This window comes from Bufo gargarizans, chromosome 3 (genome assembly GCF_014858855.1).
Source record: "Bufo gargarizans isolate SCDJY-AF-19 chromosome 3, ASM1485885v1, whole genome shotgun sequence".
Lineage (NCBI taxonomy): Eukaryota > Metazoa > Chordata > Amphibia > Anura > Bufonidae > Bufo > Bufo gargarizans.
In genome coordinates this window covers 509665227-509691452 of record NC_058082.1, presented here as the reverse complement: position 1 = coordinate 509691452, position 26226 = coordinate 509665227, and the positions used below count along the sequence as shown (strand labels likewise).

The 26226-nt window shown below is 46.1% G+C and overlaps 1 protein-coding gene across 1 annotated transcript in view; it reads right to left on the bottom strand.

Moving 5' to 3' along the window:
* TSPOAP1 (TSPO associated protein 1) overlaps nucleotides 1-26226 on the bottom strand; it is a 196261-nt gene that overhangs the window by 92732 nt on the left and 77303 nt on the right. The window contains 4 exon segments of the mRNA XM_044285794.1: nucleotides 3538-3621; nucleotides 19194-19433; nucleotides 24135-24311; nucleotides 24436-24564. Coding sequence (XP_044141729.1) covers nucleotides 3538-3621; nucleotides 19194-19433; nucleotides 24135-24311; nucleotides 24436-24564 — 630 coding nt within the window.

Genomic DNA, 26226 nt, shown 5'->3' with positions numbered 1-26226 from the left:
CAGGAGCACCGAAGCCTTCTGAAACAACTTATCGGCGGAGGTCCCCGATGTTGGACACCCACCAACCAGACATCAGCATTAAAATCTTGGAAAACCCCTTTAATTCTCAACCCTAAATTCTGGGAACTGTCATAATCTGGTATCTTTCAAGTTCGGTTACTTGCGGATAAAATATTTTACAGTCTTTGAATTAGTACTGAATTTGGGAATTGCAAGTTCAGAAAGTTTAGAAGAAGCAATAGAAAGTGACCGTAATGTAAATTGTCAAATACATTAAATACAAGACATTATTATAGAACACATAGGAACGTCTGCCACCGATTACTGCAAGAGATGCACTTACAAAATTATATATTTTAGTCAAACCAGCTTATAAAATTAACATAAAATGTTTTAGGGATCAATGTCCCTCATTCGGTTAATCCCTATAGTGCGAAATGACTGCTGCTTTTTGCACACTAACCACGTGTATATTTAAAGTATACTTGCTCATAAGTAAGAAACAGCCTTAAAATAAAATAGAGGAGCTCTCTTACAAGAAAATGACTCTTTATAACTAAAAGGAAAACTAAAACAATGGCTTTAAAAGAATTAAACAGATTTTACAAGGTTAGGAAAACCATGGCTGCTTCTTCCTGAAGCACCACGTTTGCCTACTGGTTGTATCTGATACTGCAGCTCATTGAGGTAAATTGGGCCAAATTCAATTCAATACCACACACAACCTTGTAGACAGCTGTTGTGCTGTTTCTGGAGGAAAGCAGCCATGTTTTTGCCAATTCTGGACAACCCCCTACAACAATGCTTACATTTTAGTGCATTCCTGGACTGATTTTTGATACAAGAGCATACCATGTCAGACGTGGTTATCCATAGACATGCATACACTGGAGTATACTCACTGCCACATTTCTTCTGGTCCTTTAAAAACTAGAAGAGTAGACTGTGCACAGGTCGAAGCCCAGCCCAGCCACACCACCAAGGTGATCAATAGGCTCCACTGACCTACAAGTGCTCTCACAGGTCTGTATAACGGCTATTGTTTGCGACGGCAGATGCACAATTATTAGAATGCATGATCAGAAATTGTCCTGTTGTTTAAATCACCTTTTTATGTTAAATATTTCTTTTAATTTTTGTTTCTATTTTCCATGTCACCAAAAATATATAAAAAATAATACACAAAATCCTGCAGTTTTCTCATTGACCACTAGGCCTAATAATATGTCTAGAATTTCTGTTCTGTACAGGATACCTTTCAGTAGCCATTGCATTATCATCACAGGCAGAATTACAATCGCAGATATCCCCTTTGAATAGATAACACAAGGTGATATCTCAGCTTATCTACTCCCTCCTGTCCTCAGCACAGGTCACAGAGCATGCCATAGAACTCACTAGAGTCTCCTCCAGTCCATTGTGTCTATGGCCCATGTCCCTGCTCTCAAGGAACAGACAGTCTCGACATATATTTAGACCTAGTGACTAATGTGAAAACTTATTTTTTATCTATAGATAGGGGCATGGAAAATAAGGCTACTTACACATTTGCGGATCCGCTCATATAATGCGGTCGGTGGATCCGTTCAGAATGGATCCGTCTGCATTATATTGTAAAAAAAAATTCTAAGTGTGAAAGTAGCCGGAGACGGATCCGTCCAGAATTTACATTGAAAGGCAATGGGGGATGGATCAGTTTGAAAATTGAGCCATATAGTGTCAAATTCAAACGGATCCGTCCCCATTGACTTGCATTGTAAGTCTGGATGGATCCGTTTGTGTCCGCACGGCCAGGCGGACACCCGACTGCTGCAAGCAGCGTTCAGGTGTCCGTCTGCTGAGCGGAGCGGTGCCCGAACGCTGCCAGACTGATGCATTCTGAGCAGATCCGCATCCACTCAGAATGCATTAGGGCTGGACGGATGCGTTCGGGGCCGCTTGTGAGAGCCTTTAAACGGAACTCACAAGCGGAGCCCCGAACGCAAATGTGAAAGTAGCCTAAAATAAATAAGTAAATAAATCACTGGAAAAAAATTCTAAAAAATATATATTTAACATAATTTTTTTAAATGTAAACAGGTCACTTTCTTATAACACATTCCTAGTAATGGCGTCCCCAGCTTACAGAAAGCAACAAATGTGACTGACAGTCTGAATGGTACATCAAAGTGACAAAACCTCTATATGTAGTACAACAGTATTTGAGTTAAATACCATGACAGACCATCTCTAAGGCGTGAAGAATAACGTCAAATTTCAAACTAAATCATGTGTTTTATAAATGTAATCTTAGAAAAAGTGGTTGGTTCATAACTGTATCAGCCGACAACGGGTATAACTCACAGGGTAGCAGCCGCTATGGGGGCCAACACCTAAAGGGGCCATTTCTACTCAGGCATAGGGTGCAGGTAGTAATAACTATGTAAGGTTACCTGTAAAACTGAACCAAAGCCATATGCATTATCCCATTCTGCTGCAGTACTTGTTGCATTACTCCTGTACTATAACATGTGTACATTATACCATGTGATATAACTGTAGGGTTTTTTTTCCTTGCCTTTATCTCTGTTCTATATCATGTTGTGCATTACTGTATTCTTGTATGTTTGTATAATTCTTGTGCAGCAACATCATTGTGCACATTACCTCACTGTGGTGACATCACTGCGTGCATCATCCCTGTAGTGTGACATGACTGTGAACATTATTCCAGTACTGTGACATGACTGAACATTATTCCAGTACTGTGATATTAATGTGGTTATTATGCTTTTACTGTGGCATCACTGAGATTTACCCCCTTACTGTGACATCACTGTGTGCATTATATCTGTGCATTAGGCAGACACCAAAACAATCATGAAACTTTCCATATTCTTAACTTGCTGCCAAAGGTGATCATGGTGGAGTGGGGTCCCATTTGAAAGTCTGCTATGGGGCCTCATAGTTGCTTGTCACACCCCTGGTTAACAGGAGAGGAAATGGTAGCTATATTATAGAATATATTTGGCTCCTGACACATGTACAGGTTATAGTTAGGCTACTTTCCCACTTGCGGCAGAGTGATCCGGCAAGCAGGTCCGTCGCCGGAACTGCCTGCCGGATCAGGCAATCTGCATGCAAACGGACTCACAAATGCAATGCAAGAACGGATCCATCTCTCAGTTTGTCATACGGACAAACGGATCCATTTCTATTTTTTTTTTTCACATTTTTACCGGTCTCCAGAAGGACGGCTCCAGCATTGCAGTGTTTTGCGGATCCGGCACTAATACATTTCAATGTAAATTAATGCCAGATCCGGCATCTGATCCTGAATTTTGGACGAGATAATACCACAGCATGCTGCAGTATTTCCTCCGTCCAAAACAACATTCAGTGACAGAACTGAAGATATCCTGAACAGATTTCTCTCCATTCAGAGTGCATGGGGATGAAACTGATCAGTTATTTTCCGGTATAGAGCCCCTGTGACGGAACTCAGTGTCGGAAAATAAAAATGCTAGTGTGAATAATCAAGCATGCTCATTTCCTTACCAATTCTTCACATCTCTTCTGCTTCTTTGTTACCTCTTGCTCTAAAACTTCACATTCTTTCCGTTTCCTACTTAATTCAATCTCCTTAAAAAAGAGCAGAAGAAAGACATAAGACATATACATGTATATGTATTGTTTCAATAAACTGCATTTTGTATATTGATGTTTAGAACTGAAATAAAAAAATGTTTGTATATAAAAATAAAAAATAAAGTGCAAAAATAGGATCTTTATGGTTTCATTAAGTATGTACTTATGGCTGATGCTAACAATCACGTAAATAATTGCCCCATAAATAATAATATTTTTGTTTCTGTTAACTAACCTCTATGCTGATTTACAGGCCCAAAACCTGAAGCTGCACAAGCACCAGTCCCTGATGTTCCTGGGAATAAATTGATAAAATGTTCAATCACTGGGAGATCTGATCAATGGGATTGGGATTCCAAGCACTCACAAAAACTGGGGTCCACAAATGCCCTGTGTGAATAGAGCACAAGTGCACATGGGTGACCCCCACTCCATCTACTTCAGTGGGAGAGCGGCCTCCTTCAATATAACCGAAGTGTACAGAGAGGTAGTTGTGCAAGTGTTCTCCCAGTTGTCAGACCCCCAGCCATCATACATTTATTAACTATGTCGAGTTATTTTCTTTCGTGTATTTTTTTTATTTTTTTTGCTTTTTAACTTTAATTTTGTATATTTACTCTCAAAAGGTCAGAAAAGACCACTATATGTTTCCACTGTAACTAGGGCTTTAGTACTGGAGCCAATAAAGATGGTGTGTGTGAAAATAACACACACATGAGAGAAGCAGTGACAAACTATGGCAAGGGCTTTTGGGGAAGAAAAAGGTCTAAATGTAAGACTGCTCGGAAGCGGTCTTACATTTATAACTGGCAATGGATGCGCCAAAGTTATGAAGAGGCCGGCGTCTCTTCATAACTTCGGTGGATCCACTGCCAGTTTAGGGCTTTATGAAGACTGGCGTCTAAAACGCCAGTCTTAATAAATGTGCCCCCCAAAGTGCTGGAAAGTAGACTGACCAATGATCTTTACTGCCATTGATGAAGTGCTGGCACAAGAGAAACTCTAGGGTAGATTTATCAAAACTGGTGTAAAAATAGGTGTCAAACTGTTTCCAAAGCAGCTCTGAACATTAAAAGGAGGCATCTGATTGGTTGCCATGGCCAACTAAGCCAGTTTTCCATTACACCAGGCTTGATAAATCTCCCCCACTGGTTTACCAACTATCCGGAGGCGTACTGGAGGGGGATAACTGGCAGAGAAACATTGGGGGAGAGTTACCAAAACTGGCTAAGTTGCTCATGGCAACTAATCAGATCCCACCTTTAATTTTTCCACAGGAGCTCTGAAAAGTCAAAGGTGGGATCTGGTTGCTATGGCCAACTAAGCCAGTTTTCTTTTGCACCAGTTTGGATAAGTTTTCCCCATTGTGTGTATGCAGGGATGATGTGGAAGACGACCTGTCACCATAAAATTTATTGCAATCTGAAAGCAGCATGTTATAGAGCAGGAGGAGCTGAGTAGGTTGATGTATCGTTTTGTGGGAAAAGATTTAGAACAATTTGTAATTTATTTATTTATAACTTGTATTTATACTTTTATATATCTTTGCTATTGGTGGAGGAGGAGTTATCAGTGACTGACAGCTATCTCTGTATACACACTTATACGCACGATGCTATCAATCTCTGATAACTCCTCCTCCTGTACCAACAGTTCTTCACAGGAGGTGGAAAAGGCAAAGATATAAATGTATAAATTACAGGTTTTAATGAATCTTATCACATAAAACTATATATCAATCTGATCAGCTTCTCCTGCTCTACAACATGGTATTGTCAGATTGCATTGCATTTTGTGGTGACAGGTCCTCTTGAAGCCCGAGATATGCCATACTTTCAGAGGTCCATTGGAAGGGAAGGTGGAGAGATGGAAATGCTTAAAGGGGTTGTCTCATCATAGACAATGGGGACATATCGCTAGGATATGCTGCCATTGTATAATTGGTGTGGGTCCCACCACTCGGCTATTTTCGCCGGCCCCATAGAAAATGAATGCAGGGAGGCTGCACATGTGCAGTGCGCCCTACTTCACTTTCGGGGCACCGTTCTCGATATAGGTGAGGGTCCCAGAGGTGGGACCCACACCTATAAGACAATGGGGGCATATCCTAGTGATATGCCCCCATTGTCTGTCATGAGACAACCCCTTTAAGGCCATGAATTTGTCATTATTTTATCCTACATCTGAAATGTTATGAAGATTTTACAGTGGCAATGTATTCCGCGTTTGTGAAACCATGAACAAGACGTTCTCTCTAAACAGTTATCATTTTTGGCAGAAATGTGCCATATCAACTCCTTTTAGGTATGTGGTATCTCTAATATTGGCAGCCAGGCTAAGTGGCAATGGGCATTCCTGGAGTTTACCCCGCTACCAGAGAGAACTACTACACTACAGTGCTGCTGGCACACACTGCATATTGTTGGAAGGAGTAGAGGAGAATCAAACAGAGATTGGGTCGGAATCCACATTTTGGATAGTACAGTTCATCAATAAGGTCCATTGTCTCCATCCTGCAGGTTTTTTCAAAGTTTTCTTCTTGAGATACTTTACTTCAACATTAGGAGGCACCAAAACAAAATGCTGTTATCACTTAAATTGGTTGTCTAAGAGACCAGCCTTTTAAAGATGTGATCCCCAGGGCGACTAGCTGCCCATCCCAGGTCCATCTCCCATTACCAGGAATCAATGTTGCTGCAGCCACTCACACATTGACTCTCCATTCTTGCCAAACGGGCGAATACCCCCCTCCCATGACCAGCACAGGGTATTTAAACAAGGTTTGTTTTTCATAGATAACTCCTTCAAAATGCACCCCCTACCCACGATGACCATATGCCCTGATGCAGGCGTATGGACACAGTTCTTCTTCATGAGAGAACCCCTTTAGATCCTGATGCTGCACATCACCAGAACATTCTAGAAATGGTCCATAACTGCTTTAAATAGGCAAGCTGTTCACACCTTTACAGTAACTATCCAACATAAATTACTTTGCTCTGTAATTGGGTTCTTTACAGTGACGACATAACCAGGCAGAATGGGGCATAAACCACTATGAAAAAGAGTTAATGACTTCTACACGAGAGGCTTGTAAAGACAGAACAGGACTAGGCCTGTATTTGTCTTCACATCCTCTGACCCAAAGGTCCAACAGCGAGAGCGAATTTTTAATAATAATTTTAATTATATTGAAAAACCGGCATTAAATCACCATCTGCTTATCGCTTTCTAACATTTCAGCAGCACTGCCATCCGTCATTGTACAGTAAAGGCTGCTCCCCCGCAGGTGGCAGAAAACACTATTGTGCCCTCATCTCTTATGGGTCAACTACATTTGCATTTATTTGCAATCTTAATCATTATTGCCTTCGGAAGTGTAAAATTAAAAAAATAAATAAAAGCGTTACCGCTGTCTGAATCTGAAGGTTTCTAATTCTAGTATAAAGAGGGTGAGGGTAAAACTGCAGAGCTGCTTAGGCTTAATGTAATGTCACAACTTTCCTCCAAACCTCTGCTCTGCTACAATAAACTGAAACGTTCCTACCTGAAAGTCTGGTACGTCGTGTTTGATGCCGGCAATCCAGCAAGAAGCAGAGCTATGTCCTACCTACTACAGCAGCCCAATCCGCACTGCTACCACAGCAACCAAAGGGATTAGGAGGATCAGACCATGTCCAGGCAGGGGAGAAGGGCGCACGGGAGGCGAGGGTCAGGTATACAGAGATGGCCCTAAATGCAACAGGAGCTAGACTTCTGCACTAGCACACGTCCAAGCCTCTTACGTCAGCCTGGCATCCATAGCTTCTCTTCTTTATTTGCTGACAGCATCTGCTCGGCTTTCATATATAGTGGAACAAGCTTAAATCCCTAAAGGCTGTCCTTAGCAGGTGTCATGACTGACAGCACGCAAAATCCTCTTCTACACAGCAAGACCGGCTTCCTTAAGGCAAGGCATTTTTGAGTCACTGGCCTTACTTATCTATTGTAAGCATGAAGTCAGATGCATCAACTAGCTCCATTTAAAGCACATATGCCAGCAATGAAAGGGTGCAGAAAATAGCAGGAAGAGCAGGGATTTGTTCACTAGGGAGTTTCCTTTTTTCTGCTCCACTGACACCTCTGCCTGGAAGACGGGGCGGTTTTCAGACGGATTTATGAATCTTGAGCTCCAGAAGGAGTATTATTAAGAGGCCAGATTTACATTACTAAGCGTATGGTGCAGTACAACGCAGGAACCCCCAAGCTACATACAGTCCAGGACCAGCTCCTTCCAGAAAACGGCTGCTGTTGAGCGGGCGACGTGGCTTTCAGACCACACTCCAGGGAGCCATGTACTGTTCAGAAGCCAAGTGATAACAGGACGGCACCACTGTCTAAATATGCACCAAAAATTACTGTATATATTGGACCTATGGTAATATTACCATCTTCAGCTTTAACACAGCACAGAACACATTTTAGTGAAGGCTCCATACTTCACTTTCTAAGGTCCATAAACCATGCAGCAATCATACCACCCCCTAAGGGTTCATTCACACATCCGCAAAATGGGCCCGCATCCGTTCCGCAATTTTGCAGAACAGGTGCGGACACATTAATTTTCGATGGAGCCGGAATGTGCTGTCCGTATCTGTGGATCCGCACTTCCGTTCTGCCATTTCGGACAAGAAAATACATTTTCTATGAGTGCGCCGGCGATGCGGGGTCCACAAAATGCGGAACGCACATTGCCGGTGTCCGTGTTTTACAGACCCGCAAAACACATACAGACGTGTGAATGGACCCCAAGAGCGACAACAGTGTCTCCAGACGGTACAATGCCCTGATTACAGAGGAACTGGTTCGAAAGTAATGTACAGATTCTGATAAGAAGAACTCTGCATTCCAGTGGGTAATGCTTATTAAAGGGGTATTCCCATCTCAGACAATGGGGGCATATTACTAGGTGGCACCCACACCTATCTACTAAACGCAGCCGAAAACCAAGCAGTCAAAGTGGTGGCCGGCAGTGTCGGGTCTGGCCAGCACCAGGCGTTCCTATAGTCCTGCCAAAAATAGCGAGCAGCGTTCTCTGCCATTTTCGGAATACCCATAGAAATGAATGGGAGTGCAAATCGCTTCCATTCACTTCTATGGCGCCAGCATTCAGCTATCTTCAGAGGCTCCATAGAAATGAATGGAGGGTGGGCGCGCAATCGCTGTGTGCTCCCATTAATTTCTACGGGGATTCCAAAAATAGCAGAGAGCGATGCTCGCTATTTTCGTCAGGCCAACAGGAACGCCTGGTGGTGGCCAGCTGCGTTTATGACATAGGTGCAGGTCCCAGAGGAGCAACCCGCACCTATAAGACAATGGGGGCATATCCTAGCGATATGCCCCTATTGTCTAAGATGGGAAAACCCCTTTAAGGGTTTTTATTAGAAGGCAAACTACTCAGATATGACTGCTGCACCTGATGGCTGGCACTAATAGGGGAACTGTTCCTGGCACTAATCAAGGCATTAAAAGGATTGTTCAGGGTTTTACTATTGATGCTCTATCCTCAAGATAAGCCATCAATATCTGGTTGGTGGGTGTCTGATCGGCTATTCCGCAGTAGGTCAGGTGACAGAATCACAAAGCACCCTCCATTGGTAGTGGACAGAGTAGGTAACTGCAGGTAACTAGTACGGATCTATTGTAGTTTAACTCAAAGGTGTTGGATTGGGTTGAGGTCAGGGCTCTGTGTGGCCAGTCATGTTCTTTCACACCAAACCATACCTTTATGGGCACAGTCATGCTGGAACAGATAAGGGTCTTCCCCAAAATGTTCCCACACAGTTGGAAGCATACAATTGTCCAAAATGTCTTGGTATGCTAAAGCACCAAATGGGTTGTATTAAAGGGAGTCTGTCACCTAAAATCACCATTATAGAACACTAACATCAGTATCTCCATTACATTCCCCATATGCTACCTTACATATTGCTGTCAATCGCTGATTTTCTCAGAAAAACACTTTTATTCAATATGTTAATTAGCTTCTGAAGGTGCCCAGGTGCGGCCATACGGAACCCCTCCCCTTTCACCCCTCTGGCCCACTCTAAGTTCTTCTGATTACGTCCTCCTCTTAGTGAGAAATCCAGCGGCAGCGCCGTTCAACAGATTCGCCGCGCCTGCGCACTTTATTCCCCATTATGGGCAGAGGCACAAGGACGGCTAGATCGGGATGTACAGGCTGGCACAAGTGCATTAAATGCTAAGCAATATGGAAGGTAGCATTCTATAATATGGGGAATGTAATGGCGATCCTGATGTTAGTGTTCGATAATGGTGATTGTAGGTGCAAGACTCTGTTTAAGTATAAAAGTAATCCCATATTCACAGGATAGGGCATAACTAACTGATCTGTGGGAGTCCAACAGATGCGACCCCCCCAATTTCGGGAATTCAGATCCAATATTGCTGTCCTGACAGAGCAGCAGACCGAGCATGCACCCTGTCGCTCAATTCATTCCCCATGGGACTGCCGGAAATAGGCAAATGGAGCAGCAGGGAGCAGAATTGGTGGAGTCTAAGCACTGTGGATAGGAGATGGATAGGCTCAGGCCAGCCACTTAAAAAAAAAACAAAAAAAAAAACAAAAAAAAAAACATGGCATTATCTATTCTTCTACCAAATTTTCCAGTTTTTTTTATTTAGGAAAAAAAACTAAACAAATAAAACTAAAACAAACAAAAAACCCCAGAGAGCCTATTTATTCCCCAGCGTGCAGATTGCTGTTACAGTCAGATAAAATACACAGAAGCCTCCAGAGAGCACACAGTGCATTAACCAAGCATTGAGAATTCATTAAAATCCATTATTGCTCTCACTTGTAAAGACTAAAACAGATCATATCTCAATGGATTCGACTAGTACCTCCTGTTTTTCTCAGAAATTGAGGAGTTAATCCTTCCAAAGTGTCCCCAGAGATATGCAGAATACACTCCTTCAGTTCTGTGTTCCTATTTATCAGGCCTAAAGTAACCATTTGTAAACCTTTGGTGATTAGATTTCTGGGACTGATAATCAGATAGGCCGGGTCCACACAAGCGCATTACTGTATTATACTGGATGAGTGCTCCAGCACATCCACAAGTTTACAGACCTGAACTCACAGCATTATAGGGATCTAGGTCCAGTTCAAACATCAGTCTGGGAAATATGGCAGTCACATGGACCTTACTGTCCGGACTGCATACAATCGTGTAAACTGTCCGTCTTCAAAATGGACGGATCCGTCTTCAAAATGCTTTCAGTGTTACTATGGCAGCCAGGACGCTATTAAAGTCCTAGTTGCCATAGTAGTAGTGGGGAGCGGTATACTTACAGTCCGTGCGGCTCCCGGGGTGCTACAGAATGACGTCAGAGCGCCCCATGTGCATGGATGACGTGCCATGCAATCACGTGATCCATGCGATTGGGGCTCCCTGACGTCACTCTGGAGCGCCCCGGGAGCCGCACGGACAGTAAGTATGCTGCTCCCCCGCTCCCCACTACACTTTACCATGGCTGCCAGGACTTTAGCATCCCGGCAGCCATGGTAACCATTCAGAAAAAGCTAAACGTTGGATCCGGCAATGCACCGAAACGACGTTTAGCTTAAGGCCGGATCCGGATCAATGCCTTTCAATGGGCATTAATTCCGGATCCGGCCTTGCGGAAAGTCTTCAGGATTTTTGGCCGGAGCAAAAAGCGCAGCATGCTGCGGTATTTTCTCCGGCCAAGAAACACGTTCCGGTCCGGAAGACATCCTGATGCATCTTGAACGGATTTCTCTCCATTCAGAATGCATTAGGATAAAACTGATCAGGATTCTTCCGGCATAGAGCACCGACGACGGAACTCTATGCCAGAAGAAAAGAACGCAGATGTGAAAGAGCCCTAAAGAGGACCTTTCATCGGTCCAAACATTGTAGGATAATTATCAGGCTACATAAAGTGGCGCCCAGGGATCTCACTGCACTTACTATTATCCCTGAGCGCCGCTCCATTCGCCCGCTGTGTCCTCCGGTATCTTCACTGAATTGGTTCTACCAGGCGGAGTCTGCCCCGTTTCACCCTGGGTGTCTCCTTCTCCCAGGCTGTAGCGCTGTCCAATTGCAGCGCAGATGACACAGCCTGGGGGGGGACACCTCCCAGGCTGTAGGGATCATAGTAAGCAGGGCTGGCCTTTGGGGTGTGCGAGCTGTGCGGCCGCACAGGGCATCTTGGCAACAGAGGCGCCCGACACAGCTCGCAGCCGGTCTCTTACAGCAGCCCGAGATTGTGTGGAGGAGGAGCTTAAGGGGCGCAGGCGCAGCATCCAAGTGCTGCGCCTTCACAGAGAGCCATGGAAGGATCCGCTCAATGTGTGAGGGCGGCGGCCGATGCTCTGCAGACAGGGAGGGAGCAGAAGACTTCAAATAGTGAGTATCTGTCCTTTATTTTTTTTTTTACTAAATATTTTCATTAAATGGGGGCGGGGGACTGGATAAGGGTGACAGACACTGGGTATGATTAAGGGGGGCAGGGGACTGGCTATGGGTGACACTGGGTATGATTAAGGGGGGCAGGGTCTAATTGAGGAGGCAGGGGACTGGGTAAGGGTGACACTGGGTATGATTAAGAAGGGCAGGGGACTGGGTCCAGGTAACAGGGTATGATTAAGGGGGGCAGGGTCTAATTGAGGGGGCAGGGGACTGGGTTACCAGTCAAACCAGTTATTTATTATTGTACTTGTTTGCACTTGCACTTAAATTATCTGTAATAAAAAAAAGGAGATTTTTGTGAAACTCACCTGTAAAATCTTTTTCTCGTCTTTTCCATTGGGGGACACAGACCATGGGTATAGCTTAGAGGTATTACTAGGAGGGACACTATGCAAAAACGAAGCTCCTCCTCCTCGGGCTATACCCCCAGACACCTCCAGGAGGACTTCAGTCGTTGCAAAAGCAGTAGGAGAAGGAGAACTGAAAAAACCACAATGGAAACCACCACACCAACTAAAAAAAAGCGGGCAGGAGCTGTGTCCCCCAATGGAAAAGACGAGAAAAAGATTTTACAGGTGAGTTTCACAAAAATCTCCTTTTCTCGTACATTCCATTGGGGGACACAGACCATGGGACGTCCAAAAGCAGTCCATGGGGTGGGAAAAATCCAACACCGCCAGGAAAAGAAACGTCCAGCCGTCAATCGGGCACCACGGCCTGCAACACCCTGCGTCCGAGGACAGCATCAGCCGAGGCCAGCGAGTGCAACTGATAAAACTTTGTGAACGCATGCAAAGATGACCAAGTGGCCGCCTTACACAACTGGGAGGCGGAGGCGCGATTGCGTCTGGCCCAGGAAGCTCCCACTGCCCTTGTGGAGTGAGCTGTAATCCGCGACGGGGGAACCTGACCACGAGCGCGATAGGCCGCAGCAATAGCGGAACGGATCCACCGCGCCACAGTAACCTTGGAAGCCGCCAGACCCTTACGAGACCCCTCGGGAATCACAAAGAACGACGAAAGGAGGCGGTGGCCCCCAGATACACCATCAGGGCCCTGACGACGTCCTGGGAGTGGAGAGCACGTTCCTTGGGGTTCGCCGGAGAAGGACAAAAAGAGGGCAGGACAAGATCCTCGTTAAAGGGCTTCTGTCACCCCACTAAAGTGATTTTGGGCTAGTGAAATTAGGGCGCAGGCGCTCTGAGATGAGGAGGCTCGTCTCCTCAGAACTCCCTCAGTGCGCCTGCGCCGATGACATCACCGAAATAGAAGACGTCATCGGCGCAGGCGCACTGAGGGAGTGCTGAGGAGACGAGCCTCCTCATCTCAGAGCGCCTGCGCCGAATCAACACAGGCGCGCGATTTTTGAAATGCCGACAGGGCTGGCCGGAGGAGGAGATCCCGGCTGGCCCTGTCAATCAACACGACGAGGGGGCGGATTTCTGCAGCAGCTACCAGCAAGTAGCCGCCCTACTTGCTGGTAGAGACCGAATTTACATATTATAAAACTTCGTTTTTTGCAGAAACTGCTGGATCAAAGTAAGTAACACAATTATATTGTCATATATCGCAATATAACTAATTTCACTAGCCCAAAAAAAAAATATCACTTTAGTGGGGTGACAGAAGCCCTTTAAGGTGGAACGGAGAAACCACCTTGGGCAAAAAAGAAGGAACCGGCCGTAGCACCACCTTATCCTGGTGGAAGACCAGAAAAAGGCTCCTGACAGGAAAGCGTGGCCAGCTCCGAAACCCTCCTGATGGAGGTAATGGCCACCAGAAAAACCACCTTCCAGGTGAGGAAGACTAGGGAGACCTCCCTCAGAGGCTCAAAGGGCGCCTCCTGAAGGGCGCGCAGGACCAAGTTAAGATCCCCGGGGGGTAAGGGAGGAACATAAGGAGGAACCGAATGCGCCACCCCCTGCAGGAAGGTTCTCACAGGCCCTAAAAAGGCAATAGACCTTTGAAAAAAGACCGCCAAGGCCGAAACCTGACCCTTCAAAGAACTGAGCGACAGCCCCACCTCAAGGCCGGACTGTAGAAAGGCCAGCACCACAGGAACAGAGAAATGAAGTGGCGGAAAACCTGACTTCTCACAAAAGGCTAGCTAGGCCCTCCAGGTGCGATAATAGATCCGCGAAGAAGCCGGCTTTCGAGCTCTGATCATGGTTCTCACCACTGCATCAGAGAAGCCTCTCTTCTTCAGGATTTAGGTCTCAATAGCCACGCCGTTAAACGCAACTGACGTGAATTCTGGTGGAAGAGCGGTCCCTGAGATAGAAGATCCCCTCTGTCGGGAAGAGGCCACGGAACGTCCGCTAGCATTCGGACGACGTTGGAGTACCAGGCACGGCGAGGCCATTCCGGCCAATCCGGAGCGATAAGAATGGCCAGTATCCCCTCCGCCTCGATCTTGCGCAGCACCTTTGGCAACAGAGGAAGTGGAGGGAAGACATAGAGGAGGCCGAATCGCTGCCAAGGAGACACCAGAGACATTAGAGACATTTGGAGAATAAATTCCAAAGTGTCTGCAGGGGCGCCCTGTCAGATCCTGGTGGTGGCGCCGCAACCACGCCGTAAGGGCTCTGGCAACCCAAGCTGACGCAAAAGCTGGTCGCAGGGAAGCGCTTTTTTTTTCACTTGGAAAGTGAATCCAGGCGTCTGTCCACCGCATCCTGCAGAGAGGAACCGTCTAGGACAGGAAGGGCCGTGTTCTTGGCCAACCTGGCCACCGGAGGATCTACCTTAGGGGAAGAAGTCCACTTTTCCACCGAGTCAGAGGGGAAAGGGTAAAGCGTATCCATGCGCTTGGTGGCCGAAAATTTCTGATTGGGTCGATCCCAAGCCTTTGATATGACCGCTGTGAATTCCTCATGAATGGGAAACACCGCGGATTCGGGCCTTTTGGGCGGAAAGAGGGAGAACTCCCGACTAGTGGAGGGAGTGGAATCTCCTTGGATATTAAAAGTGTTACGGACAGCCTCCACCAATTCGGATACCATGGTGGAAAGCTTAGGCAGGGGTTCCCGATCCGTGGCCTCGTCCGATCCGGACAATTCCCCTTCGGATTTGCGCTCCCCACGAGAAGGAGAGTCAACCGGGCATGCCTCAAGGCGTGGGGGAGAAGCGGAGTCATCCGACGAGGAATGCTGCCGCTCACGCTGCCTCTTAGACGTCAGACGCCCCCTGTGAGAATCACTGAGAGGAGATGGAGCGGTGGATGCTACTGGAGTAGTAGCTGCCATACGCTCCATGAAGGACATGGCTGCCTTGGCAACCAGGGCCAGATCCGCTGCCGCACTAGACATGGCGGAAGCCCAGGCGGGTACCGCCGGTTCCGCAGGGGCAGAGGGACGACTGGGCTGAGCAAGAGAAGGAGGCTGATCCTGTCCAGGAGCAGGGCACGAGTCACAGGTGCCAGAGGCAGAAAAAGGCAAAAGGCACACCTTGCATGACCCCAAAAGAGCCTGAGAGGAGGCCTTGGCAGATTTAAGTGCCCCAGGCTTTGGCATGATGGAACCCCACAGTAAAAGATCTCCTACCAGTTGCTGCAAAGATCAGGAGCAGAGCAAGCTGTTCTCCTACCACCCAGGCAACGCTAGCAGAAGTCTCCGGTGTAGAGAGATGAGGAGCTGCACGGCCGTGAGCAAACAGAGTCTCCGGTGTAAGTAGAGTCAAAGCGGCATGCCGAGGCTCCCCCCCTGAACGCGTCATCATGGCGCGAAAAAAGCGCGCGCGCGATTTGAACAAACACCCCGACTCCCCTCACGCGGCGCAGCAGGGGTTAACGAGGCCATGGAGGAGCGGCCTGCCGGCGGGCGCTGTGAGCGCAGCAGCCAAGGCCCGACGAGAGAAGCGCTGAAGCCCACAGTTTAAGGGGGAAGAGATGCCAGTATTCCAGTGCCAAAATGAAGAAAGTGCCCCATCAGGATCCTTCTTCAAGCTCACCCAGGTAGCCACAGACAAACAGACACAGAGAGAGGGGGAGGGACTGGGCAATACTTATCTGCTCAGCATGCTCCCTCGATGTCCAGACCAGCAGGGATGCACCTCTTCAGACTTCTGACTCCAATCCAGGAGAACAGTGCTCTGGAGGAGGGTAGGCAGCAGGCGTCCCAGCAGCTGGTGGGATGCCAGAGCTGACATGTTGAGCCTGGATCCACTTTTCTTCTGTGGGGGGGATGGGAGGTAGCCAGGACACGTCGAAATACTGTGGCAGACACTCCACGGGGGCCAGGAAAGCGCAATGCTGACCTGCGTCCCCATCTGAAAACAGAAAAAAATAACAAACAGGAGAAGAATAAGCGTCACCTCCTTGGACAGACACTAAGCAAAGACTGAAGTCCTCCTGGAGGTGTCTGGGGGTATAGCCCGAGGAGGAGGAGCTTCGTTTTTGCATAGTGTCACTCCTAGTAATACCTCTAACCTATACCCATGGTCTGTGTCCCCCAATGGAATGTACGAGAAAAACTGTTACAAAGATTGTTTTCCTCTTTGTGTGTGTTTAGGTGAATCGGGGGTGGGGGGTGGGTTTGGGCGCCACAACATTAGCTTGCACAGGGCGCCTGAACACCTAAGGTCAGCCCTGATAGTAAGTGCAGTGAGATCCCTGGGCGCCGCTCTATGTGGCCTGATAATTATCCTACACTGTTTGGACCGATGAAAGGTCCTCTTTAAATTGTATAGTGCATGACAATGTCTTTCTATCAAAGCTAGAACCGTCCCTGTACCTCACATGGATCCAGAGATATCACCATTCATTGCTCTACTACGTTTATATCAAGCTGGCAGCTCAAGGGGAGTGTCTATTCTGCTGCAGCTCAGGGGGCGTGTCCATGCTCTCCCTATCACAGCTCAGGAGGCAGTTGAAGGATGAAACTGAGCATGTGCGGCCTTCTCAGTGAGTCGGACAAAGAAAAAACAAATAGCGGGTGGTGCTAAACAAAGATTTCAGTGAATAACTCACTGGTTATACTACATTTTTAATTCCATGCAATTACAAAAGTATTCAGATCCAGGTGCTGATTTGAAAATTGTAGAATATTTTTCGTGGGACAACCCCTTTAATAATTAGACAGGCTGATTACACATAAAATTTCATTCTGCCACAGATCTCTCACCGCAAAACATATGTGTTAACACAGATTTTGCCACAGGTTGTGCTATGAATTCCACGTTAACTAAACCCGCGGTGGAAATCTGTAACATTAGATTTGATGGCTTTGTGTTGCTTTTCAAAAAGTGCATATGTTTTTTACCACAATTTTTTTAAAGGTGAAACATGTTAAATTAATGTACCGATTGCCTATGCAGTTTTTACAACAATTGATTTAACATTTTTCACCTATAAAAAGGTGTTTTTGTAAAAACACATTTTTTAAACGTGGTTTTTAAAAAGCACCCTGTAAACCCCGCCTCATTGTTAGATCCACAGCATGCTTGTTTTTCTGATTATTTTTTTCACTACACGTGGATGAGAGTTTCAAAACCCCATTCGCATGTAGGACAGATCTATTTTGCAAGAGAGTCAAATGGATGAATGTGACTTCGATCATGAAGTTCCCGCTTTTCAAGTATATGAAGAATAGGTGAGTGGACTGTGCGATCTTGACAGTCACAGTGATTAAAATCTGATGAAATGGAACCGAATCCCCTGTTGGTGGCAATTTAACAAGCCTACATTCAACCAAGTTTCAGTTTTAAATGATAACAGATGCATAAGGTCTCATGCACACGACCGTGCCGTTTTTTGCGGTCCACAAACCACAGATCCGCCCGCGTGCCTTACACAATTTGCGGAACGGAACGGACGGCCCATTATAGAAATGCCTATTTAAGACATGCTATATTTTTTTTGCAGGGCCACGGAACGGAGCAATCGATGCGGACAGCTCACGGAGTGAATGGGTCCGCACCCGAGCCGTGGACCACAACGGTCGTGTGCATGAGGCCTTAGAATGAGTTTTAACACTGGAATACTAACCTATTTGCAAGCAAGAAGGTGTAGAGACTTAGGTGGGTTTCCAACTTTTTTTATACTGAGATGACTGCTCCTCTGGATAGGTCATCAGTATCTAATCGGTGGGGGTTTGACACCCAGACCCCCACCAATCAGTGGTCTTCTCACAGCTTACCCTAGGTCACATCACAGTGATTGGTCACGTGACCTAGGTGCAGCTCAGTCCCTTTTAAGTAAAGGGACTGAGCTGCGATACCAAGCACGGCCGCTATACAATGCGCCGCAGTCTCCACCGGGTGTCAGACTCCTGCCGATCAGACACTGACGACCTATCCAGAGGACAGGTCATTAGTATTAAAAAAAAAAATAAAAAAATAAAAAAGACCCTTTTAATGAAGTTCTCAAAGCACAAGGAAGGGGCCATGACAAACACAAGTCCCTTTCACTGTGTTAATCGCCTGGGCCCTATTCATTCAGAAACAGGATATTGAAATGGGGTTTTAAAACCAGACAATCCCTTTTAGACTACTTTCACACTAGTGTTTTTTGCGGATCAGTCATGGATCTGCACAAACGCTTCCGTTACAATAATACAACCGCATGCATCTGTCATGAACGGGTCCGGTTGCATTAGGTCTTCTATAGCCATGACGGATCTGTAATAAACACACTTGAAAGTCAATGGAGGATGGATCCGTTTTCTATTGTGCCAGATTGTGTCAGAGAAAACATATCCATCCCCCATTGACTTACATTGTGTGCCAGGACGGATCAATTTGGCTCCGCTTCGTCAGGTGGACAGCAAAACGCTGCAGGCAGCGTTTTGGTGTCCGCCTCCAGAATGGTGACTGAACGGAGGCAAACTGATGCATTCTGAGCGGTGAGCGGATCCTTTTCCATTCAGAATGCATTAGGGCAAAACTGATCCGTTTTGGACTGCTTAAGAGAGCCCTGAACGGATCTCACAAACGGAAAGCCAAAACGCTAGTGTGAAAGTAGCCTTAGTAAGGAAAACAGTAATTTAGCGCCATAGGTACTAAAGCCATTATAACAGCGTGTGCTCTGTAAATACTACTGAACATAATTGTCTTTGACAGCACCACTTTTCTCACCTTAACAGGGTCCACAGATGTTGCCATTATGCAATTGTCTGGATCCCTTGTAGGTTGCTCTGAAGGAACCAGTCTTGCACACATAGCTTCCACAGGCGAACTATGAGCCTCAGATCTCGACAAATTAAGGGATTCTTTCAAGCATTTCATAGCAATTTGCCTCTGTAACCGTAGAACTTCCTTCTGAGACTCATGTAACAAACGGTTAAAGTCACTCAGCTTCAAGTAACTTGGAAAATCCTGCATAACATACAATAAATATTAATAGTAAGTGCAACTATGTGAATAGGGACATCATTTATACCTAATATTTTAGGTATCCGCTGTAAATTTCTAGGCACATTGGCTACTTGACACTAGCGATAGTTCCAAGTCTGCAAGAATTCAGTATGGTAATAGCTTAAAAGGGTTCTGCAGTTTGTTTAAACTGATGATTTATCCTCTGGATAGATCATCAGCATGTGACCGACGGGGGTCCGACACCCGGGACTCCCGCCGGTCAGCTGTTTTAGAAGGCAGCGGCGCTCCAGCAGCACCGCGGCCTTCTCACCGTTTAGCACTGGCAGTGACGTCATGACTAATATCAATGGCCTGGGCGTGGCTAAGCTCCGTTCACTTGAATGGAGCTTAGCCCCACGCAGACCAGTTGATACAAGTCGTGACGTCATTGGGCCAGCGGTAAACAGTGAGAAGGCCGCGGCGCTGCTAGAGCGCCGCTGCCTTCTATAACAGCTTACCGGTGGGGGTCCCGGGTGTCGGACCCCAGCCGATCAGATGCCGATAACCTATCCAGAGAATAACTCATCAGTTTAAACAAATTGCAGAACCCCTTTAAAAGATGGGAAGGTTTCAAAGAGGACCGGTCACCTCTCCTCACACGTCTGGTTTAGTAACTACTTGCATCTCCCTTGTAACAACAATTCTGGATCATTTATTCTCATTATTCCTATTGGAAGTCATGAATGAATTACTAACACTTTGAAATTAAGGTCCATATGGGTGTTGACACTGTCAGTACTGATTGGATAGTGTCAGACTCTGCAGGGACACTCCCCCAACTGGTAACACCCATCTGTACATTCACTGCAGACTGCTAGCTATTCATTCATAACTTCTAGCAGGAGTAATAAAGGAATGGCACAACATAGAACCATAAGAATAGATGCTCCAGAATTGTTATTACATGGTGGATGCAAGATGTTACTAAAACAGACATGTGAGGAGAGGTGACGGGCCCTCTTTGGTAATGTTGAATTAAAGCAGAGAGAAAAGTAAAATAAACAAAAAATTATCATCAGAACTGACCAATATTCAACATTAAAGCAAGTTTCTGTTTACAATGATCAGCTGAAAAAAAAAGCAGAGACCCTGCAATTGTCAAAAATTATTTTAGAACCCCTTCTATTTGGGGAAAAAATATTTTACAGGTGTCTATGTTTATAATTAGAGATGAGCGAATTTCAGGATATGAACTTCGTTTACTGGTAAAAGGTGAATTGCGTTATGGATTTTGTTACCACGGACTGTAGCGCAATTCTTTGACTGAATTCTATGTCCGTCATAATAGAAGTTTATGGGCTGCAAAACGGATCCGTTCCGTTATGCAGGGCAGACTTCTATTATGACAGGATGAATAACTAATGCCTCTAAAGGCATTACATTATGCATTCCGTCATAGAATTGCGCTATGGTCCGTGGTAACAAAATCCATAACACAATTCACCTTTTACCAGTGAACGAATTTAAAAATATTAAATTCGCTCATCTCTATTCATAATGACTGTTTAATTGTATTAACTGTAGCCAATTATGGTGATTTTATCTAATATATAAAGCTGAGTGTGTGTATATATATATGTCCGCTAAAGGAATCTGCGCCGTTGCAATTACAATCATGAAATTTGGCACACAGGTACATCAGGTGTCCGGGAAGGTTTTAGATCTCAGCTCTTTAGCACGTACCGTTCCTGAGATATTCCCAAAAAATGCATTAGGCACTAGAAGCCTGGTCACAAGACCTTTATCAGCCAATAGAAGCTTGCAGAGCCCTTAGTCTTCACATACACACAGATTTACTCCAGGTTTCCATAACAACCAAGCCACTGCTGTAGGTCAGCTTTAATGGGGCAGAGTGCTGTGGATGTCACAGTTCAGGGGGTAGGTAGGGTGGCTATTCAGGCCACCCTCAAAAGACGGACTTAAAAACCCTGAATCCGGTCCCGCTAGGCCCCCCCTCCCACTCCACAGCCAACGGGGATTGAAAAATTGAAGGTAAAAATCAACTTCTGTCAGCTGCAGGGGTGGGAGGGACGGTGACTTTCTCCCTGCAGCTCACGCTCAGACAGCACAGTACTGCTGTCTGAGAGTAAGCTGTTCAAAAGGACATCCCTGCGCCAGACAGAGGACAGGGAGTCTGAAAGCCAGACTGTCTGCCCTAAAACCAGACCTCTGGCCACCCTAGGGGCAGGCTGCTCTGAAGGTCATAGTTAAGTGGACGGTCCGCTATGGAGGCCACTGTTAATGGGCAGATTGCTGTAGAGGCCATTGCTAATGGGGAGGGGTGTTGTGGAAATCACTGTTAAGGAGAAGGGGTACTGTGGAGGTCACTAATAAAGGGGCGGCTGCAGTGGAGGACACTGTTAAGGTGGCATGGAACGGTGGAGGTCACAGTTAAGGGGGATAGGCCGCTATGGAGGTCAGTGTTAAGGGGCGGGGTGCTGTAGAGGTCACTGTTAAGGGGGCAGGGTGTTGTGGAGGTCACATTTTAAGGGAACGGAGCTCCGTGGAGGTCACTGTCAAGGGGGCAGGATATTGTGGAAATCACTGTTAAGGAGACGGGGTACTGTGGAGGTCACTAATAAAGGGGCGGGCACTGTGGAGGTCACTGTTAAGGGAGGAGGGGACTGTGAAGGGCACTATTAAATGGGCAGCGGGCCTCTGTAAAGGTCAAAGTTAGGTGGGTGGGCTGCTGTAGAGGTCCCAATTTAAGGAGACGGGGCACTGTGGGCGGGGTCAGTGTTAAGGGGAGGGGGGCTGTGGAGGTCACTTTTAAGGGGGCTGGGTAATGTAGATGTCACTGTTATAGCGGATACTGTCGATAACTTTTAACGACACACAAACATTAAATGAAATAGATGAAATATACCTGTGCGAAGCCGGGTCCTTCTGCTAGTTGAATATAAAATGCATAGGTTGAAATTTTCTTTTTAGGCTGAATGCATTACTGTAGTCCAGCGGCAGCATGAAGCGCACGGCGTCATAGCAACCAATGACGCCGTGCGCTCCTGCTCTCAACAGGATCCCAGGCCGTGTTACTACGGACCGCTCTCGGCCACGGAACACGGCCGTGTGCATTTGGCCTTAAAGTTTCTGATCCTCGAGTTTTAAATGACACAGTATGGCACATGATAAGGAGAATCTGTTAGCAGCTTGACAATACTGGTTGGGTCTGGGGAGTGCAAGACAAATATACCTTTCGTGGAGTTATTATCAGAAGTGGTGAGAATATGAGCTTTTATTCTTCCAGGTTCAGTTTTTGGAAGTGCCCTTGACGCGGAGCTTCACTGTGAAGTGCTTTCTGCACTGAGCTGTGTCACAGCCCCTCCCCTCTGGTCTAAGTGACAGCTGTAGCGGTCTCCTGCTTGGATGTTACAGCTGTCACTCAGAGCAGAGGGGAGGGGCTGTGAAGCAACTCAATGCAGAGAGCACTTCACTATAAAGGTCTTCCTCCAAGGTAATTGTCATAATAAAGAGAATAAAATCTCATTCACACTACTCCTGATAATAAAAGCTCTACAAATGGTATGTATGCACTACTCTCCCTGACCCATACCTAGCACTGTCAGCAGTTTTGCATGGTCAAAACTGCTGGCAGATTACATTTATTATGTGTCCACACCTGTATAACCCTTAGTAATCATTAGGAAATGTTTTCCGAGTTGTTATCAGCCCGTAGCAATCCTTGGCTAATACTGATGCTTTCATCTCTACTGTCACATCAGCAGCTGAGGTTAGAAACAAAACCAGAGCATCATGTGAAAATCACATTCCCTGCTGCGCTTAGACAGAAATGCTAAGCAACTGGCATCCCTAATTAGATGAAAAAACACAGTTTAAGTACAGAAAATGATCCCTCTATAAACACAGCTAATGAATGCTTTGGTATTCCTCAGTCATCTTGATAAAAGGCTTACGTAAAGATTACACAAGATGAAGACTGCATGAGAGGCAAACGGACACCGATAGATCTGGAGCTTTCTCTTTAAAATATATAATGCACTTTATGAACTAAAAAAATAAATAAAAATAGTGAGCAGCCCAATTGAAAACATGGTCTAATCTTTATATTAAGATTTTAATCTGCAGCATTGTCTGTGACAGCTGATGGTGGCACTGCCCTGTTCATAAGTGAGCAGCATGGTCCAGAAACTACCAGGTTTAGCACCCGCTATCCTGCGTGCTGCTGGCACTACACTATTCAGAAGCATTTAGCTCAGTAAGGCTACTTTCACACTTGCGGTAGCAGGGTCCGGCATGCTTTCCATGCTAATGCTAGCCCACTGTGCTGCTCGAAGTCCGCTCTGGCTAATTCACTATAATGGGGGCAGCCGGAGGTCCGGCTGCAGCACGGCAAACATGCCAAGAGGCGACTGGACAAAACTACAGCACAATGCGTTTTTTGTCCGGCCTCCTCTCGGCTTGTTTGCTGTGCTGTGGCCGGACCTCCGTCCCGCCCCATTATAGTGAATGGGGCTAGAGCAGACGTCCGTTGGCACAGTGGGCAAGCATTAGCACGGATCCAGAAGGCTGTTCCCCTGCCGGACCCTGCTACTGCAAGTGTGAAAGTAGCCTAATTCACATTTTGAGTTCCTCTGCCGGATCTCAAAAGCTGAATTGAAAATGCAGATGTGAAAGTAACCAAAAGGTTTTCATTACACTTACCTTTCCAGCCGACAGTTTAGCTTGCAGCTCTTGGCACTCTTGCTTTAACGTTTCGATCTGTTTGTCTTTTGCCAGTAAAGCACTAGCCTGTTCACTCATATCCTTGGCTCGCTGGAGTGCAAATGCCTTCTTACACATTTCCAGACTGGTCCCCCTTAGGTGTATTGGGGTATTCACCTAAGAGAAGGTAATAAAAGCTGTGGTTAGGAAACCTTTGGATTATTCATCTATTGCTGCAGAAAAGCTGATATAAGAAGAAGCACTGCCTGGTGCAGGTATAAATACAGGAGAGAATACGCACCATTTTCAGGTTGGCTTCTTGTAGCTTTTGCGCTCTTTCTTCCAGACGTTTGGCTATAACTGCAAGTTCTGCGTTTTTCCTCTTTAGTCTTTTCACCTTCTCCTCAGTCTCTGGAATGCAGCTTTTTCTCTGAAGAAGTTAAATTGAATATGTCAGTGCTACAACATTTTTTTGAGATTTACCTCTTTCACATTTAAAGTGTAGCTGGCTTTTCAGCATAAGCTGCCGTGTATTCATTATGAATTACTCTATATTTAGCCATTATGGGACTTGCATTTCTTTCACTAGTTACCCCTCTGCAGACCAGCTTCAATTCTCAGTTTTCCTCAAGTAAGCACTTTTTGGTCTAAGGCTACTTTCACACTGCCGTTTCTGGGTCCGCCTGTGAGATCCGTTTCAAGGCTCCCACAAGCGGCTCTAAACGGATCAGCTTAGCCCCAATGCATTCTGAATGGATAAGGATCCATTCAGAATGCATCAGTTTGGCTCCGTTCCGCCTCCATTCCGCTCTGGAGGAGGACACCAAAATGCTGCTTGCAGCGTTTTGGTGTCCACCTGGCGATGCGGAGCCAAACGGATCCGTCCTGACTTACAATGTAAGTCAATGGGGACGGATCCGTTTACATTGACACAATTATGGTGCAATTGTAAACGGATCTGTCCCCCATTGACTTTCAATGTAAGTCAGGACGAATCCGTTTTAATTACACTTAGATTTTTTGGGGACAGAATAATGCAGACTGATCCGTTCTATATGGATACCAGCGTTTGCATTTATAGGTGCGGATCTGTCTGTGCAGATACCAGACGGATCCGCACCTAACGCAGGTGTGAAAGTAGCCTTAGCTGGACACGCAGAAAATGGCAGATTTGCTCAGCCGATCACCAGCTGAAGCGGTGACCTTACTGCAGCCAGTGATTGGCTGAATGGTACTAGCCCACCAATTTCTGTCCGTCAAGCATGGACCAAAAATCAGAGATCAGTGGAGACCCGGTAAACACCAGAATAGCAGCAGCAGGGAATCAGTGAGTAACGTATCTTTTAATTTTTTTTTAACTCCTTATCTAAAACTTTTTATCCAGCTGCAGAATCCCTTGAAGGCACAACAGAAGTAAAGTGGCAGACAGCTATGACTAGAAGAATACTAAATTAAGCTCTACCTGGCAGCCATCCTAAAGGAAGTGTGTCATCAGAAAATGAACTATTGTTTAAACCACGTTTTTATGTTTAACATAATTCTAAAGAATTTGTGGTGACGTTATTTTAATTTCAATGTTACCATCTATATTTAAACAAAAACATAAAATCCTGCACTGACCACTTAGGCTACTTTCACACTAGCGTTCGATCGGATCCGTTCTGAACGGATCCGATCATATTAATGCAGACGGAGGCTCCGTTCAGTACGGATCCGTCTGCATTAATAACTTAGAAAAAATTCTAAGTGTGAAAGTAGCCTGAGCGGATCCGTTCAGACTTTCAATGTAAAGTCAATGGGGGACGGATCCGCTTGAAGATTGAGCCATATGGTGACATCTTCAAGCGGATCCGTTCCCATTGACTTACATTGTAAGTCTGAACGGATCCGCTCGCCTCCGCACGGCCAGGCGGACAGCTGAACGCTGCAAGCAGCGTTCAGCTGTCCGCCTGGCCGTGCGGAGGCGAGCGGAGCGGAGGCTGAACGCCGCCAGACTGATGCAGTCTGAGCGGATCCGCTCCATTCAGACTGCATCAGGGCTGGACGGAGGCGTTCGGGTCCGCTCGTGAGCTCCTTCAAACGGAGCTCACGA